Below are 15,445 nucleotides of genomic sequence, written 5' to 3' on the forward strand. Positions count from 1 at the left end.
AAAAACAAATGCCCTATTAAGAGCCCAGTGTGGTGGGCTTCTAACACAAGCCCTGTTCTTCAACAAATACTGGTTCTTGTTAAAGAGTGTGACGCAACTATATTTGCCACTTACTTCAATAATGACGGGTAGCTCATTTTACATTTTAATCCTACCAAATTGTTGAATGTAATTTTCACTGCCTTCCCATCTACATCACCACTTTGACTGAACTTAGAAATTGTAATAATGAAACAGGAATTCTGCAGATGCTGAAAATTCAAGCAACACACATCAAAGTTGCTGGTGAACGCAGCAGGCCAGGCAGCATCTCTAGGAAGAGGTATAGTCGACGTTTCAGGCCGAGACCCTTCGTCAGGACTAACTGAAGGAAGTCAGTTAGTCCTGATGAAGGGTATCGGCCTGAAACGTCGACTGTGCCTCTTCCTAGAGATGCTGCCTGGCTTGCTGCGTTCACCAGCAACTTTGATGTGTGTTAATTGTAATAATCAATTTTCTTTGCCAATTAAATCAACTTAACATGAATTCCATTGTTATATTTTATTCTCAATGGAGAAAGAATGCAGATAATACTAAGTAAAGCTTCAGCTCATTGTTAAAATAATTCATCAATGGGCTGTAGCATTTTCTTAGCTGCCTCCACTTTAAAGGTGCAAAGCTGGAGACCAGGGCACATTGTAGGAACATGGGAAGTAAGCTAAATGAAGACCTACATCCTAAGGTACCATAGCCATGAGAAAATTTGCAGATGCTGGAGGAACTCAGCAGGTCAGGCTATGGAAAGAAATAATAAATAGTCGACATTTCGGGCTGAGGCCTTTCTTCAGGACTGGAAAGAAAGGGGAGAAGTCAGAGTAAGGAAGGAAGGGAGGAAATAGTACAAGATGGCAAGTGATAGGTGAAACCAGGGGGAGGGGTAGGGTGAAGTGAAGAGCTGAAAAGTTGATTGGTAAAAGAGATAAAAGGAACTTGGAGAAGAAACACTTGATGTTCTGTCTGGGTAGCCTCCAACCCGATGGCATGAACACAGATTTCTCAGACTTCCGGTAATTGCCCTTTTATTATCCCCATTACTATTTCCCCCCTCTCATCCTACCTCCTTAACTGCCCATCACCTCCCTTCAGTGCTCCTTCTTCCCTTTCTTCCATTTCCCCCTTTCCTTTCAGATTTCCTCCTCCTGCCTTCTCTCCTTTACCAATCAACTTCCCAGCTCTTTACTTCATCCCCTCCCCCAGTTCTACCTATCACCTGCCACTTGTACTTCTTCCTCCCCTCCCTCCACCTTCTTACTCTGACTTCTCCCTCTGCTTTCCAGTCCCAATCCTTAAGGTGGTTCTAGACCCAAAATATCAACTGTTTGCTCTTTTCCATAGGTGCTGCATGGCCTGCTGAGTTCCTCCAGCATTTGTGTTGCTAAGGTACAATAAGCCTGTTCTTGCATTCTATGAGACTTAATGCACCTGCGTTATCCATAACCCTTAATACATTTGACAGTAATCCATGATTGAGCCAGAGCCATTTAGCATCGAACCAACCTCAGCCCAACTTATCCATGCAGACTAAATTGCCCAACTGCCCTGGTTGTATTGGGCCCATAATCCACTAAACATTTCCTGTCCATGTATATACAGTACCAGTTCAAATCTCTTTGGAATGCTGGAATTTTTCTTGCCTTTACACTTCATGGAAGATTTGAAAGGAAATCATTAGGAGTCCTCTCACCACTTTTTTGTTTTTAAACTGACCCCCAGACTTCCCATTAACACCATCTCTTGAATAAGGCCAGTGCATTCACTGGACATGCACACAAAGCAAAATGCACAAGATTAGAAATGAATTTCTAATGGACCAAGGCTTGAAATAAATGCTTTGAAATTAAGGCTGTGCACTCTCCAAACGAGCAGCTAACATAATAACTTGACAGCAGGCTAACAAAAATAAATCTGGTTTCCTAATCTCCTGTGCTGGCAGGAAGAACTGGAAATCAGAGGCATGGCATTCCCACATGGGGTGTGAAGAAGGGAAGAGAGTTGAGAGCACAGCAGAAGACACTAGACATTTCTCATCACGCCTGGGTCAAACCCCACTCACCTTCCTTCAGACAACATTGATCGCTGCCACTAAAGCAGGGTAAAGGGAGTAAGCTCACTTCAAATACTCGAGTCAGAGGTATGCCATCTTCTTTTCATATTGCTCACTTGTAAAAGTATGCTGGAATAACTCCCACAAGCAACTATAAACTTCATAAAGGCTACTAAATCATTAATTATGAATGTTGTACTCATTTAGTTAAAGGGATTTTAATATTACATTTTTTAAAAAATCATATTTTCTTCTATGATCCTAGTTGACATATAGCTTAGTTTATATTGCCAGTCCAATATACTCTGCTTATCATTACCCAGTTAACACTGCCTTATTTTTTCTATTTAAATCTATAAAATTCCCCTCTTCAGAACATGGTTTCCTCTCCTTCTGTACCACCAGTTCTTCAGTTCACAAAGGCACTGGCCCCAACCCAATGAAGGTGGTCCATCCCAGAGTAGCAGCTTCTGTCAGTGATGCCTATACCCCATGAATTGATATCCATTTCTCACTGTTATCTTGGCATTCATCTCAAATCTCACCAAACCTGTGCCAATCTGCCTCGCTCCAAGTTTCCCTCAAGCTAAAGAATGTCATCCTTAACCCTGGCATCAAGGGATCTAAACTTTCCGAATCCACACGAAAGAAAAACTACTGGAAGAATTCAGCAGGTAGAGCAGCATCCTGGGAATGTGGGGGGGAGGGAGGCATAGTCTTTGTGATTCATGTGCCCTGCTGCACAGAACATCTCTTCTAATTTTTTTCTCTCCCCCCACCCACCCAGCACATTGAGTGTTTGACCGCTTGTTAGTTTTTTTTTTAAAACTGATTCTTTTGGGATTTTGTTTTCTGGCTGCTTGTAAGGACACGAATCTAAAGGTTACATACTGCAAAACATACTTTGATGAGTGCAGTTTGAACTTTTGTCACTTCAGCAACCAGAACAGGACAGATTCAAGGAATGTACAGAGCAGAGGACAGTTCCTTGTCAGTGGCAGAACCGTGATTCACACATGATTAAGTTTCGGGATGGAGTTTAGAGTTCAATTCTGGCATCCTCTTACGGAATAGATACATCCTAACCGTGTATCCTTCTGTTCTCTCCCACAGTCCAAAGGCGCATCATACAGGGCAAGTTAATTGGTCATTGCAAATTGTTCAGTGATTAGGTTAGGGTTAAGTCAGGGTTGTCAGGGGTTGAGGGTCACTGCGGTTCAAAGGGCTGGAATGGGCTATTCTGTGCTTTATCTTTAAATAAATAAAAATAAGTGCAAGCAGAGCTTATGAAAATGAGATTTGATGGATAAAGAAATTATCCATCACCACTAATGTCCTTGAATAGCATTATCTTGAAAAAGGATCTAGTGCTTTCCTGATGTACATGACAAATAAACTTCTTGGGCTTCCAGCCAGGTACAGATATAGATTATAACTGATGTTTTGATAATAAACTCTGCCCTCTTCGAGAATGAGAACCACGCAGTTTAACAGTGGACTTTGTGAAACATGGATGGCAGCAGAAAACATCATGTCCTGGCATCAGATCAGCCCAAGGTACAAGTGTTGAAATAGCAAATCACATACTGAGACAGCAAATGCCCTCATTGTTAATATTAAAGTCACACTGGGCAGCAATGCAGAGGGAGCTGAGCATGGGCACTGAAGTTGGCACTGGACTGCAATATACAAGACCACTCAGGTTGCATTTTTTTTTAAACCTGCAATTCTTTTAGCTTTTATCAAGCAACTTGCATTAAAATTTATCATTAATATGCATTTTAAATTCTTGTCTTTCTAAAATATCTAATTACAGGTTCAAAAATAATTTAAAATCATTCTGATGGAAGCCCTTCAACCTGAAGTAACTGCTTCCCAACCTGCCAAGATTTCCAAAATTTCCCGACTTTACTTGTGAACGAACACTGGAACCATCGTACTCTATGGTACTGAAGGTGCCGCAGTTTTAATACTGATGCTTTCCCATTGGAAACATATATTTAACCGAAATATTAATAAACTCAGATTCAATGTTGATGAACAAATTCACCATATTTACACTGTTATAGTTAATGCAATTGCATAAAGATTTTTAAATATTAGTCTTATTTGTCACGTGCATGCCAAAACAGTGAAAGGTGTCATTTTGCATTTTTTTTTTTTAAAAAGGGGATGGTGCAAGGGTTGCCATGTCTCTGACACCAACAGAATGCTCACAACTCACTAACCCTAACCAGATATCTTTGGAATATTGGAGGCAACTGAAGGAAAGGCACGCAGCCACAGAGTATATACAGATTCCTTACAGACAGCAGTGGGAAATCGAACCCCATGTAACCAGGGTGAATCCTACATTCACACACAAACAGATTCAAACTCCTTCAAGACCCAGTGCAACCCTAATGCATGACCCAAGCACACACTTCCTGTATTTTCAGATGTCCTCTATGACTAAAACTACAAACTTAAAATTGTTGATCAAGGTAAACCTAAAAATCCCTATGGAATTTGAGAAACAGGGTGTCTTATGACAAATCACCACATCAATAATCATTCACTAGCATGCTAAAATACTTCACTATGATAGATGACTTTTACACATGTAGGATTTATGTCATTAAGAAAACATTTCCCACTGACCTATAAAGTTTTCCAACTAAAATGTTTTCCACTTCCATCCCCGACCCTACTAACAATTCAAAACTCCTGGCCGTAAGACACGTCACCTTAAAGGCCATCTAAACGATGAATCTTTTTCTTCTATTAATGCTGCTAGACCTGTGAATATTTTCATACAGACTTGGTGCTTATTCAGCCAATGCAGAGAGCAGGCCAAGTTAAAGGATTAATTGGAAAAACAAAATCTTTGCTAACTGACTGGCCAATTTTAAAGCAATGTGAACATCCAGTGCCTAAAATAATCTCCAGCCAGCTCCAGTTAATCCAATAAAAGCAATCCTTCTTAGACAGATCCATCCTCAAAACACAAGTCTCTCCCATCAGGGAGGAGGCTATGTAGCAACCATGCCATGACCAGAGTACCATATGCAGAGACACTCCTGTACTTGGTGTCTCTAAGCTATCTTATGTATTTATATTTGTGCTTTTTATTGTGTTTTTAATCTTTGTGTTTTTATGCTGCTGCATATCTGGAGTAGCTTTCATAGTGATGTACTGGAAATTACATTAAACAATCTTGAAGAACATATGCAGAAGTGATTGTGCAAAATCTCCAAAATCAAACAGATACCAAAAATGAGCTGTTGAAAGAAACTACATGCCTATTAGTAATGGCATGCTCGAAGCAGCAGCTATTACCTAACTCATCCCACAGCTCTCTGCATTTGTCAGTCATCCCTGTCCCCTGTTGTCGCCACAGCGAGAGGCGTGGGTCTTCCATGAACTGCTCTGTCATTAGTGTCAACATCCGAGCCCCATTGGAATCCCGCATTCTGAGCATCTCCCGCACCTGTCATGCAATAAATGAAATTCTTGAAACCATGTAAATCTAAACAGCTTCAGAAACAGTAGGCATAAACAATTAACCACAAGAGAGTCTGCAGTTACTGGTAAATCCAAATGAACACTGAAAACACTGGAGTAACTCAGGTTAGGCAGCATCTCTGAAGAGGAATAAACAGTCCCCATTTTGGGCTGAGGCACTTCAAGTGAGAGGTGAAACAAGATGAGGGAGAATGTGGGTGAATGGGGGGGGGGGGGGGCGGAGTTTGAAGTGAGAAGCTGGGAGAAGATAGATTCCTTCAGCCCTTACCTTTTCTTCTATTAGGAGAGGAGAGTGGACTATGAAAGATAGGGAAGGAGGGGTATCAGAGGGAGGTGAGCCAAATGGAGAATGGAAAAAAAGGTAGAGGAGAAATTGGAGTAATTGACGTTCATGCCATTAAGTTGGAGACAACCCAGATGGAATATGAGGTTGCTCCTCCAACCCGAGTGTGGACTCCTTGTGGTAGTAGAGAAGGCCACAGACAGATATACCAGAATGGGAACGGGAAGTTCTCACCTACACTGGCCATCTTGTACTCCTTCCCCTCTTGACACTAACTTATTTGGGCTTCTTTCCCCTTTCTGTCTGTTCTTCTTCCTTGATGCTCCCTAGTGAGCAATTAACCATTTGCTATTAAATCAACAGATCGCACAGTGATAAATTAAAAGATATATGCAGCATCCTTACAAACCTAATGTGGAGACTGACAAATCCAATTAAGAGCCCTTTTGGTTGAATAAGCTGATCTATAGAGTCGGTCCTTGATAATTAGCCTCAGAAACAAATGTTAGGAAGAGTTTCAGAGAGAAGAACCCTAATGAAATTCCTATTGAAGACACGACATTGGTAATCTGCACTGGCTAGATTAGTCTGAGGGCTTGTCATTCATTGCCTATTATCAAAAATGCTAAATGATCACAATGAAAGCCCTGGAGGCTTGTCAATGCACGAGGGACTATAAAGAGTATGATGCCTTCATAAACAAATGAATACATTGCAAAATAAATAAAACAAAATAAGCTAGTGGAATATTATTGCAAATTAGAAAATCAAAATATAGCCTTTTATATTCCAGCCAACACTACAAAAGCACCACCAGAACTATCTTCAAAACATTCCAAACTATTCCCATTTCTGAGAAATGGTTAGGGCAAAGCCAGGAACAAAGCTGTACATACAATGAGACTTATCAATACTGAAATGGAAGTGATACCATGGACCTGGACACAACAAGTGGCTTGGAAGCATTGTGGAGCCAGGACATGGGGAGGCGGGGGAGCGTGGAAATTATACTGTTAAACAAAACTAATTATATCTCCTACAGATACAGTCAAGAGCTGTTGAAGTCAAAATATTCATTAGGTTCTGTTCTTCCACAACTGAAGGACAAGCACTTGGTAAAAGTTCTTACCTTAGCAAACATGGAATGGAGTTGCTTGCTAGCTCCATAGTAACCACTGATGGATAACAACACTTTCACCTGCTCCTGTACCTGCTCTTCATCAAGATGCCAGCAGTTTTCATCGTCTATGCTTGCACCTGCTGTGGGATCAGGAGCACCTGAAATTCAAAGAACAAACTTTTAGATATTTTATTTGGGTTTTTATTTGGGGGGGTGGGGAGGAAGGGCGAGAAGATACCAAACACAGGTGGAATTCATGGGGCAGCAAGAATACCATACAGGGATAATAAGACTTGTATTAATTATTTACACCAATTCAAGCTGGCAGTGAACCCCACTTCTCTTCACAGCAAAGTTAAGCCATGCAAATTTATCTACCATGAGTGCACAGAATTTATTGCACTATAATCCAAGGTGCTGCAGAGGAAACCTGCTACTAATGAGAACTATTACATTGATTGACCCAGCACCCATAATGAATTGTAAGACTGAGGCTAGAATTATGGCTTTGAGCTCCTTTTCCAAGGGCTGCAGGCCAAAATGAAAACTGATAACGCAACTCAGTGCCAGTTTTGCAAAAATAATTAACATGGGATTCATATTCATTGCTAATGAATGCAAAATACAAGATTAATTAGGACTTGGGGAATTTTTATAATGAAGCAAATTTGTTTAAAGATTATTTTGTACATCTGCGTAACAAATGCTGTTTCTACCTCAAGCTTCTATGGAGTGCTCCCAAAGTTCTTACAAGTCTTACCTGCAAGACAACTTTTGCATCTTCTAACAAATAGAAGATCAAATAGTTTAAGGTTCAAGAGAAATTTTGAAACCCACCTATAGCCCAATTGAAGAGTAAAAATGTTGCAAGTAGTATTTATGCTTCCCTATATTCTTCCAATAATCAAAGTCATTTGACTAGTGTCAAGTACAGAGCGATAAGTCTTGGATCTGGAGAGCCGCCCGTATGTGTGCGCGTGTGTGGCTTTACTGCTGTTTTGTTGCTTGTGTTCTGTGTTGTTCTGCCAACCATTATGGGCACATTAAGTTAGTGCCAGAATGTGTTGCAACATTTGCAAAAATCTTAGGTGTGTTGGTTGTTAACACAAACGGCGCATTTCATTTTATGTTTCCATGCACATGGTAAATCTGAATTTGAAATAAGTTGAAATGGCAAGTTGTGGCAATGTAATAAATCGCTGCACTTTTAACCCAAAGAGAAAACCGAGACCATAATTGTCACTCCCAATAATTATTCAGCACTTCGTTAGAGTATGCATAGCAGAATATGGTTAACAACCAAAACTACTAAAGATGTCTTCTACAATGGAATACACCTCTGCTCCATGTGTCTACACTACAAGAAACAAAATGGTTATTTGAAATTGACCCAGTACAAAACAGCCAAAAAAAGGAACATCAGTACAATCCAAGGCTTGGATTGGCCAAGCAACATGTAGATAAATTAAAATAGCCATTTTTTTTTTAATTGAAAAAGCAAAGTGACCCTAGAAAATAGTTTGACGATATGTATAATGGAGTCATTACCAACCACTGCAACCACCTGCCCTCTTTAGAAATAAAATTATTGCATCTACCCTGCATCAGAATCACTTGTTTCACTCACTTTAGTCAGTAACATACCATGGTATGCAAAAGTTTGGGCACCCCGGACAAAATTTCTGTTACTGTGAATAGCTAAGCAAGTAATAGGCGAACTTATTTCCAAAAGGCATAAAGTTAAAGATGGCACATTTCTTTAATATTTTAAGCAAGAAAACTTTCTTACTTCCAGCTTTTACAGCTTCAAAATAACAAAAAAGGAAAAGTGCCCAAAGCAAAACTTTGGGCACCCTGCATGGCAGTACTTAGTAACACCCCCTTTGGCAAGTATCACAGCTTGTAAACGCTTTTTGTAGCCAGCTAAGAGTGTTTCAATTCCTGTTTGGGGGATTTCTGCCCACTCTTCCTTGCAAAAGGCTTCTAATTCTGTGAGATTCTTGGGCTGACTTGCATGCACTTCTCTTTAGAGGTCTACCCACAGATTCTCGATGATGTTTAGGTCAGGGGACAGTGAGGGCCATGGCAAAACCTTCAGCTTGCGCCTCTGAGGTAGTCTATTGTGGATTTTGAGGTGTGTTTAGGTTCATTATCCTGTCATAGAAGCCATCCTCTTTTCATCTTCGGCTTTTTTTTTTAAAACAGACGGTATGATGTTTGCTTCCAGACTTGCTGGTACTTAATTGAATTCACTCTTCCCTCTACCAGTAAATGTTCCCCATGCCACTGGCTGCAACACAAGTGCAAAGCATGATCGATCCACCCCCCTGCTTAACAGTTGGAGAGGGGTTCTTTTCATGAAATTCTGCACCCTTCTTTCTCCAAACATACCTCTGTTTATTGCGGCCAAATAGTTCTATTCAAAAGGTTCAAAGGAACATCTAAACAAGCCTGATGCAGTTTGGAAACAAGTCCTGTGGACTGATGGAGTTAAAATAGAACGTTTTGGCCGCATAATTTGTCGTCTTTTGCACATTGCTTCCTCAGTCTTTCTGCTCCATTGTATCATTCTATGGTATTCTTTTGTTCTACTGTAAATGCCTGCAAGAAAGTGAATCTCAGGGAAGTATATAGTGACATTTACATACTTTGATAGTAAGCTTACTTTGAACTATGAAGTTAGGAATTTCACTAACCAAAGGGTCAAAGCTACACCAACATGAAATGGCAAAGGGTCTGAACGTTTTTACTCAGATGATTATCATTGGCCTTTACAATTTCAGGAATCACTCATTTAAAACGAGCAACAAAATAGCTACAAAGAGTGTCCTTTGGCAGAAGATTCCACTGAACTATAACTGGTCTTGTACCTCTGTACTAGAAAGGCCAACTGAATAGACTAGGTCTCACTCCATTCAGCAAGCTTCAGCACAAAAACTTTGGAGTGAACCATGTTTTGCTCAGAAGCTGCCTTAAAGGCAACCAAAGCATTTTAAACAGTACTTTCTGGTCAGCAGTCTGTGGAATTCATTGCTACTGATGGAAGTGAAGGTCAAGTCATTGGGTATATTTAAAGTGTGGGTTGATAACTTCTCAAGGGTGTCAAAGGTCATGGGGAGAAAGTCAGAGAATGAGGTTGATAGAGTTAATAATCAGCCATGGAATGGAAAAGCAATCTCGATCAGCCGAATGGTCTAATTCTGCTCTGTCTTACGGTGTTATGACAAGATATTGCCAATAAAATGGAGTGGACCATTTTCAATTCGGTGATCAGCAGTCTGCACATCTCATTATTTGTAACTGGTCACCAACATAAAAATTGAAAAATTTTCAATATCATTTTCTCTATGAACTCTGTCAACTTATGCGACAAACTGAAGATTTAGCTAGCAGATCATGGTCAGAGGAGGACCGCATTGAAAGTAGTTTGCTATGTAATGCTCTTCCTTTATTAAGAAATAGTTTGCACGCAGTAGACAGCTTTGCTGAGTTAACCGAACATAAAAAAGGACATATTCCACACAAACAAAGCCAAGTCACCAGGAAGACATTAAACTGGTCCTGATGACTTAAAAGGTGGGTGTTAAAGTCTGAAGGGAACACACAAACAATTTTTCCCAGGTACCTCCTGTATCTAAAGTGACCACTGATGCATGTTTGTGGTTTTCTGTGACTGTAGCCCATCCACTTGAAGGTTTGATGTGCTGTGCATTCAAGAGGTACTCTTCTGCACACCACTGTTATAACGTGTGGCTATTTGAGTTACTGTCTCCTTGTCAGCTTGAACCAGTCTGCCCATTCTCATTTGACCCCTCATTAAAAAGGCATTTTCACAAACAAAATTGGAGCTCAATGGATTTGTTTTTGCTGTTCACACCATTCTCTATAAACTCTAGTAAATGTTGTGTGTGAATATCCCAGGAGGTCAGCAGTTTCTGAGATACTCAAGCCACCCTGTCTGGCACCAACATTAATTCCAGGGTCAAAGTCACTTGGATCACGTTTCTTCCCCATTTTGAAGTTTTTTCTGACCAACAACTGAACCTCTTGACCATGTCTGAATGTTTTTATGCATTAAGTTGCTGCCACATGATTGGCTGGTTAGACGTTTGTTTTAACGAGATGTACAGGTGTATCTAATAAAGTGGCCATTGAGTATACCCAATCTCACTCAATTATGGACATGAAACAAGAGAAATAAAACCAGTCTTCCCCACTCTAAAATCGAAGTCATCATCTGGAAGAGTGGAGACCCACTTAGAAACATCTGGAAAGAACAAAAAACAGGAAGCTACACAAAATGACAAGGAGCTACTGTGAAACACAAGCAAGAGGTTTAACAGCCAAGGGCAATCAAATCGCAGAGCTTTTTTTTTAAAAAAAAGACAGAACAGAATTATACAAGTTCTGAAATGTAAATATGGAACTAGTATAGGATTAAATGATAAAACAAACATCCACAAAATACTAAGATCCTTACCATGAACTTGATTAATTTCAGAACATGAAGATAGAATTTCGTCGGCCAGTTTCTGGGCGGTGGGAAGAACCTCCGTGTGGTGGGCTGTGATAAGATACTGCACAAATTTCTGTAGTTGATCCCGATTCATTTGCGATAAAGTTTCAGAAATGGGGAGGCGCAATTCCACTTGCTGAGCTTTCCGGATACGGTAGAGGGAGAGTGCCACTACGTGGCCACAGTAGAAGATGTCCTTGTTACCGCACCCACATGTCACAGAAGTAATTTTGCAACGGTCAAAGCTGATGGCAACTTTGTATATTTTCTCAGGCTCACCCTGACTGGCCAGTTCCGTCACAGTTCCACTCAAATGAAACCCTGCAAGAAAACCAGACATTTGATATAGACTTCAAATCAAGTTGAAATTCAAAGTTATTGTCATTCAATAGTATACATGCATACCAAATGAAACAACATTCCTCTTGTCCAAGGTGCACAACTTAGTACATATAACTCGCACACAAAACAACTTATTTGTGGTAATATTACTTCATAATAAGGTGTGATTACATCACAATTGAAAAGTGAACAGTATAACACTACTGACATATTAACTGTTATACTGCACCAACTTCTTTCCACATGTAGAGTGTCTCAAGATCTGAAACTCTGAGGTTAGCAACTGGGGTACACAGGAAGCAAAAATCCTGATTATTATCCAACAACAACTTCAGTAAATACACATGCAAATAGGATACAAGAATCTTGGCTAAATTCTCATGTCTCCCTGGCCGCTTGTAGTCAAACAGTCTGCCAAGCACACAGATGAAGTGAGGTTTGGGCTTGGATCCAGGCAAGTCCAATGAGAAAGTCCCCCTTCTTTCACAACTTGGAGAAAAGATTCTGGAGTAATCTCATGAGAACATAGCATGAAAAAAAAGTGTCCACAATTTGGGCATTTTGTCACTTTTATAATAGTTCCATTTTAATTTAGATTCTGGGTGACCAGCATTCAAGAGCAGGGTCACAATGCATGGTGTTCCCTGGTTCCAAAAGATTTGGGCACAAAGTAGAGTTTGAAAAAACCCTGAAGCCATGCCAGGAGGACAAGACTGGTATCATAAATTCAGGGAGTCTCAGACACTGGTTTCCCAGAATCAGAATTTAAAAGCAGCCAATGCAATGAATTAAAGAACAGCACAGACACAAAACTGAAGGTTTTCTGGCTGGGCTGAACCAGACCTCAAAATCCTCAAAAGCTAACAACCCAAAATCTCAATGTACACCAGAATGGTTAAAAAAAGTAAATATTATTTTGCAGGGGTTTCAGTTCAGATCCATCTTCCTGGAATGTTAATTTACTCACAGTAGATAAAGCCATGAATGATTTTTTTTTTGTTTGGGTACCCATTGTGTTGCATCAAATAACTCAATTACACAGGCCAGCAAAGTGGACTAAATGTTAAAACCATACAGCAGCAAGTTACAAGTAAATTACTGAGCTGGAATCCACTAGGATTTAGAAATCCAGAGTGTAAATAAAGCTTGGTTCAGTAACCAACAAGAATTAAAAATAGAAATTTCAAAATGGGTTGGTTTGCTTCAGCTTAGTTTGAACTGACTCCCAGATACACAGTTGAAAAAAACACAACCACAAGCAATACTCAACCCAATCCCAGAATCAGGCATATACATTCAAGTGAAATACCACTAGACTGACTTCAAGCCTAATAAAATCTCATAATTAATAGAATCTTAGCAATTTTTAATTCTTTTCCCCCCAGAGGAAGCCATGCTCCGGATGGCTCTTGATGTGAGTTGGCAACAGCACATGACGAACGTCGAGCTCTATAACAACCAACTGATGCTCACCACTAACATTGAGGCGAGAAGACTGCAACTAGTGGGGCACTGTCTACGCCACCCCGAGCTACCTGCCAGCCTAGTCATCATATGGGAGCCCAAGCACGGGTGGATGAACCCAGAGCGCCCTCCCAAGAATATGGTCAACACGCCCCTAGAACACAGCAGCATGGCTAATGTAGATGAACTGAACATACTGATGAGGGAGAGGGAGAAGTGGAGAGTCCGTCATCGTGCCCGACGCCAGCCCCCTAGGCCTGAGTTGACATAGTAGTAGTCGTGACAAAACAATAACTCAAATGAAGATTTTTTTCTAGAAACATTTGTCAACATCAATCCTAACATTCACCATTGTCTTGGTAAATAAACTAGGTGGCATTACAACTGATGGCCAAATGCAGTCCAGTTACCAAGTGTCAGAACAGCCTTAAAAATAAGAATGTTAGTGATGAAGCTGCTATCCCTGTAAATCACAATAGTAGCTTGTTCCAAGAGCAAGAGAGAGCAAGGAAAGAAAGAGTAAAAAGTCACATTCACAAATGCCTTCCTTGTTGAGGTGGTAATTGATGATGTCAGCTGCCGAGCTCAGTACCATATCGCACCTCCATCAGCCTAATTCCCCAGGAGGAACAGACCCATCCCCAGGCTCTGCTGGAAGCTCATTTTTCCTTAATTAGTTTTAATAAATGAATAGATGGCAGACAGATGACACTGGTCTTTAGTTTACTGGACGTCTATTGAGTTGCACAGACTGTGGTGGAGAGGAGAGAGAGGCAGGAGTTACACTACCCTTGGGGAGCAATCAATCAGCTGTCTCAGTCTGTCCAAAGGCAAAAAGGTACACTGCAATATTCTATCCCCTCCGCAGTTGCCAGCATACTGAATTATAGATAAACATGTGCAACTCTGCCTACATACAAATTGAGCTATTACATTTCAACACAACACTAACTTTACATATATTTGATAAATAAACAAAGCTATCAATTGTGGTTTTTGTCTTTGACTGCAATAGAGAAACAAGCCTTCAGCTTTTAAAAAAAGTATGGCATGTTCCTTGGTCTCAGCTGTTCCAATCAAATTCATAAAGGAGGTCAAAACTCCTGTTACTTTGTTCAGTTGTCTGCAACAATGGATTACTATGGAAATTCAAATTAATGCATTGTACTGTACCACTGGTCAACACCTGACCAATTGTTCACCTTCAATCAGCAACTCATTGTTCAAGGGATTTCTTACCAAGTGAATTCTGCACTCTGCATTCAATTTTAAACCAACACTAAACTTTATATTCCCAAGATACATTAGTATACAGCAGTTACTATAAGCACAGAGTACACACGCCACCATCTCATCTCTCACACATTGCACTGACAGAATGAAATTCACTCCTGCTCAGTCAGTCATACAACATGGAAACTGGACCTATCACTCAAAATGCCTAGAAGTTTACTACCCAGCTACTCCCAGTTATCAGTGTTTGTCCCGTCTAAACGTTTCCTACTCCAGTATCATCCAATGCCTTTTAAGTGTTAAATGCAACTAGCTCTTGTAGCAGCTCATTCCACATACCTACCAGCCTACATGAAAACTTGCCCCTTCACAACCCCTTTAAATCTTGCCCCTCTCTCCTTAAACCTCAGGGCCCTACAGATTTAGACTCCCCTATCATGGGGAAAAAGACTGACATCCACCTTATCTATGCCCCTCTAATTTTATCTACTTCTACAGAGTCACCCGTCAGCATCCACATTCCAGATTGTAAAAAGTAAAGTCCCAGCTTTCCAGTCTCTCCTAATTCAAATCCTCTCATCCCAGCCACATTCCTTTGCACCTTTTTCAGCTCAGGAACATTCTTCCTATGGCTAGGCACAGAATGCTCCTAGTGTTGTCTCACCAACATCTTGTACAGATACAGGCAAAGTCCCAACTCTTGTATTCATTGGCCAACTGTTGAAGGCAAGCATGCCAAAAGGCCTCACTACCCTGTCTAGTAGTCTTACACTTTAAGGAAATTATGTACTTGTACACATCTCTTCTACAACACTCCCCAGGGCTCTTACTCATTTTTTTTTAATGTCCTGTCTGGTTAAGTTTCAAAAAGCAACACTCTGCACTTGTGCACCTTAAATC

At 40.5% G+C, this 15,445-nt stretch overlaps 1 protein-coding gene across 4 annotated transcripts in view; it reads right to left on the reverse strand.

The window, feature by feature from the left end:
* LOC140191055 (zinc finger SWIM domain-containing protein 5-like) overlaps positions 1–15,445 on the reverse strand; it is a 171,751-nt gene that overhangs the window by 33,457 nt on the left and 122,849 nt on the right. For all 4 annotated transcript variants that reach the window (XM_072248130.1, XM_072248127.1, XM_072248126.1 and 1 more), the window contains 3 exons: positions 11,471–11,827; positions 7,000–7,148; positions 5,402–5,552 (listed from right to left, as the gene is read on the reverse strand). In XM_072248130.1, the coding sequence (XP_072104231.1) occupies positions 5,402–5,552; positions 7,000–7,148; positions 11,471–11,827 (657 nt within the window). The remainder of the gene's footprint in view (positions 1–5,401; positions 5,553–6,999; positions 7,149–11,470; positions 11,828–15,445) is intronic.

The sequence above is a fragment of the Mobula birostris genome, chromosome 32, assembly GCF_030028105.1.
Source record: "Mobula birostris isolate sMobBir1 chromosome 32, sMobBir1.hap1, whole genome shotgun sequence".
NCBI classification, from domain to species: Eukaryota; Metazoa; Chordata; class Chondrichthyes; order Myliobatiformes; family Myliobatidae; genus Mobula; species Mobula birostris.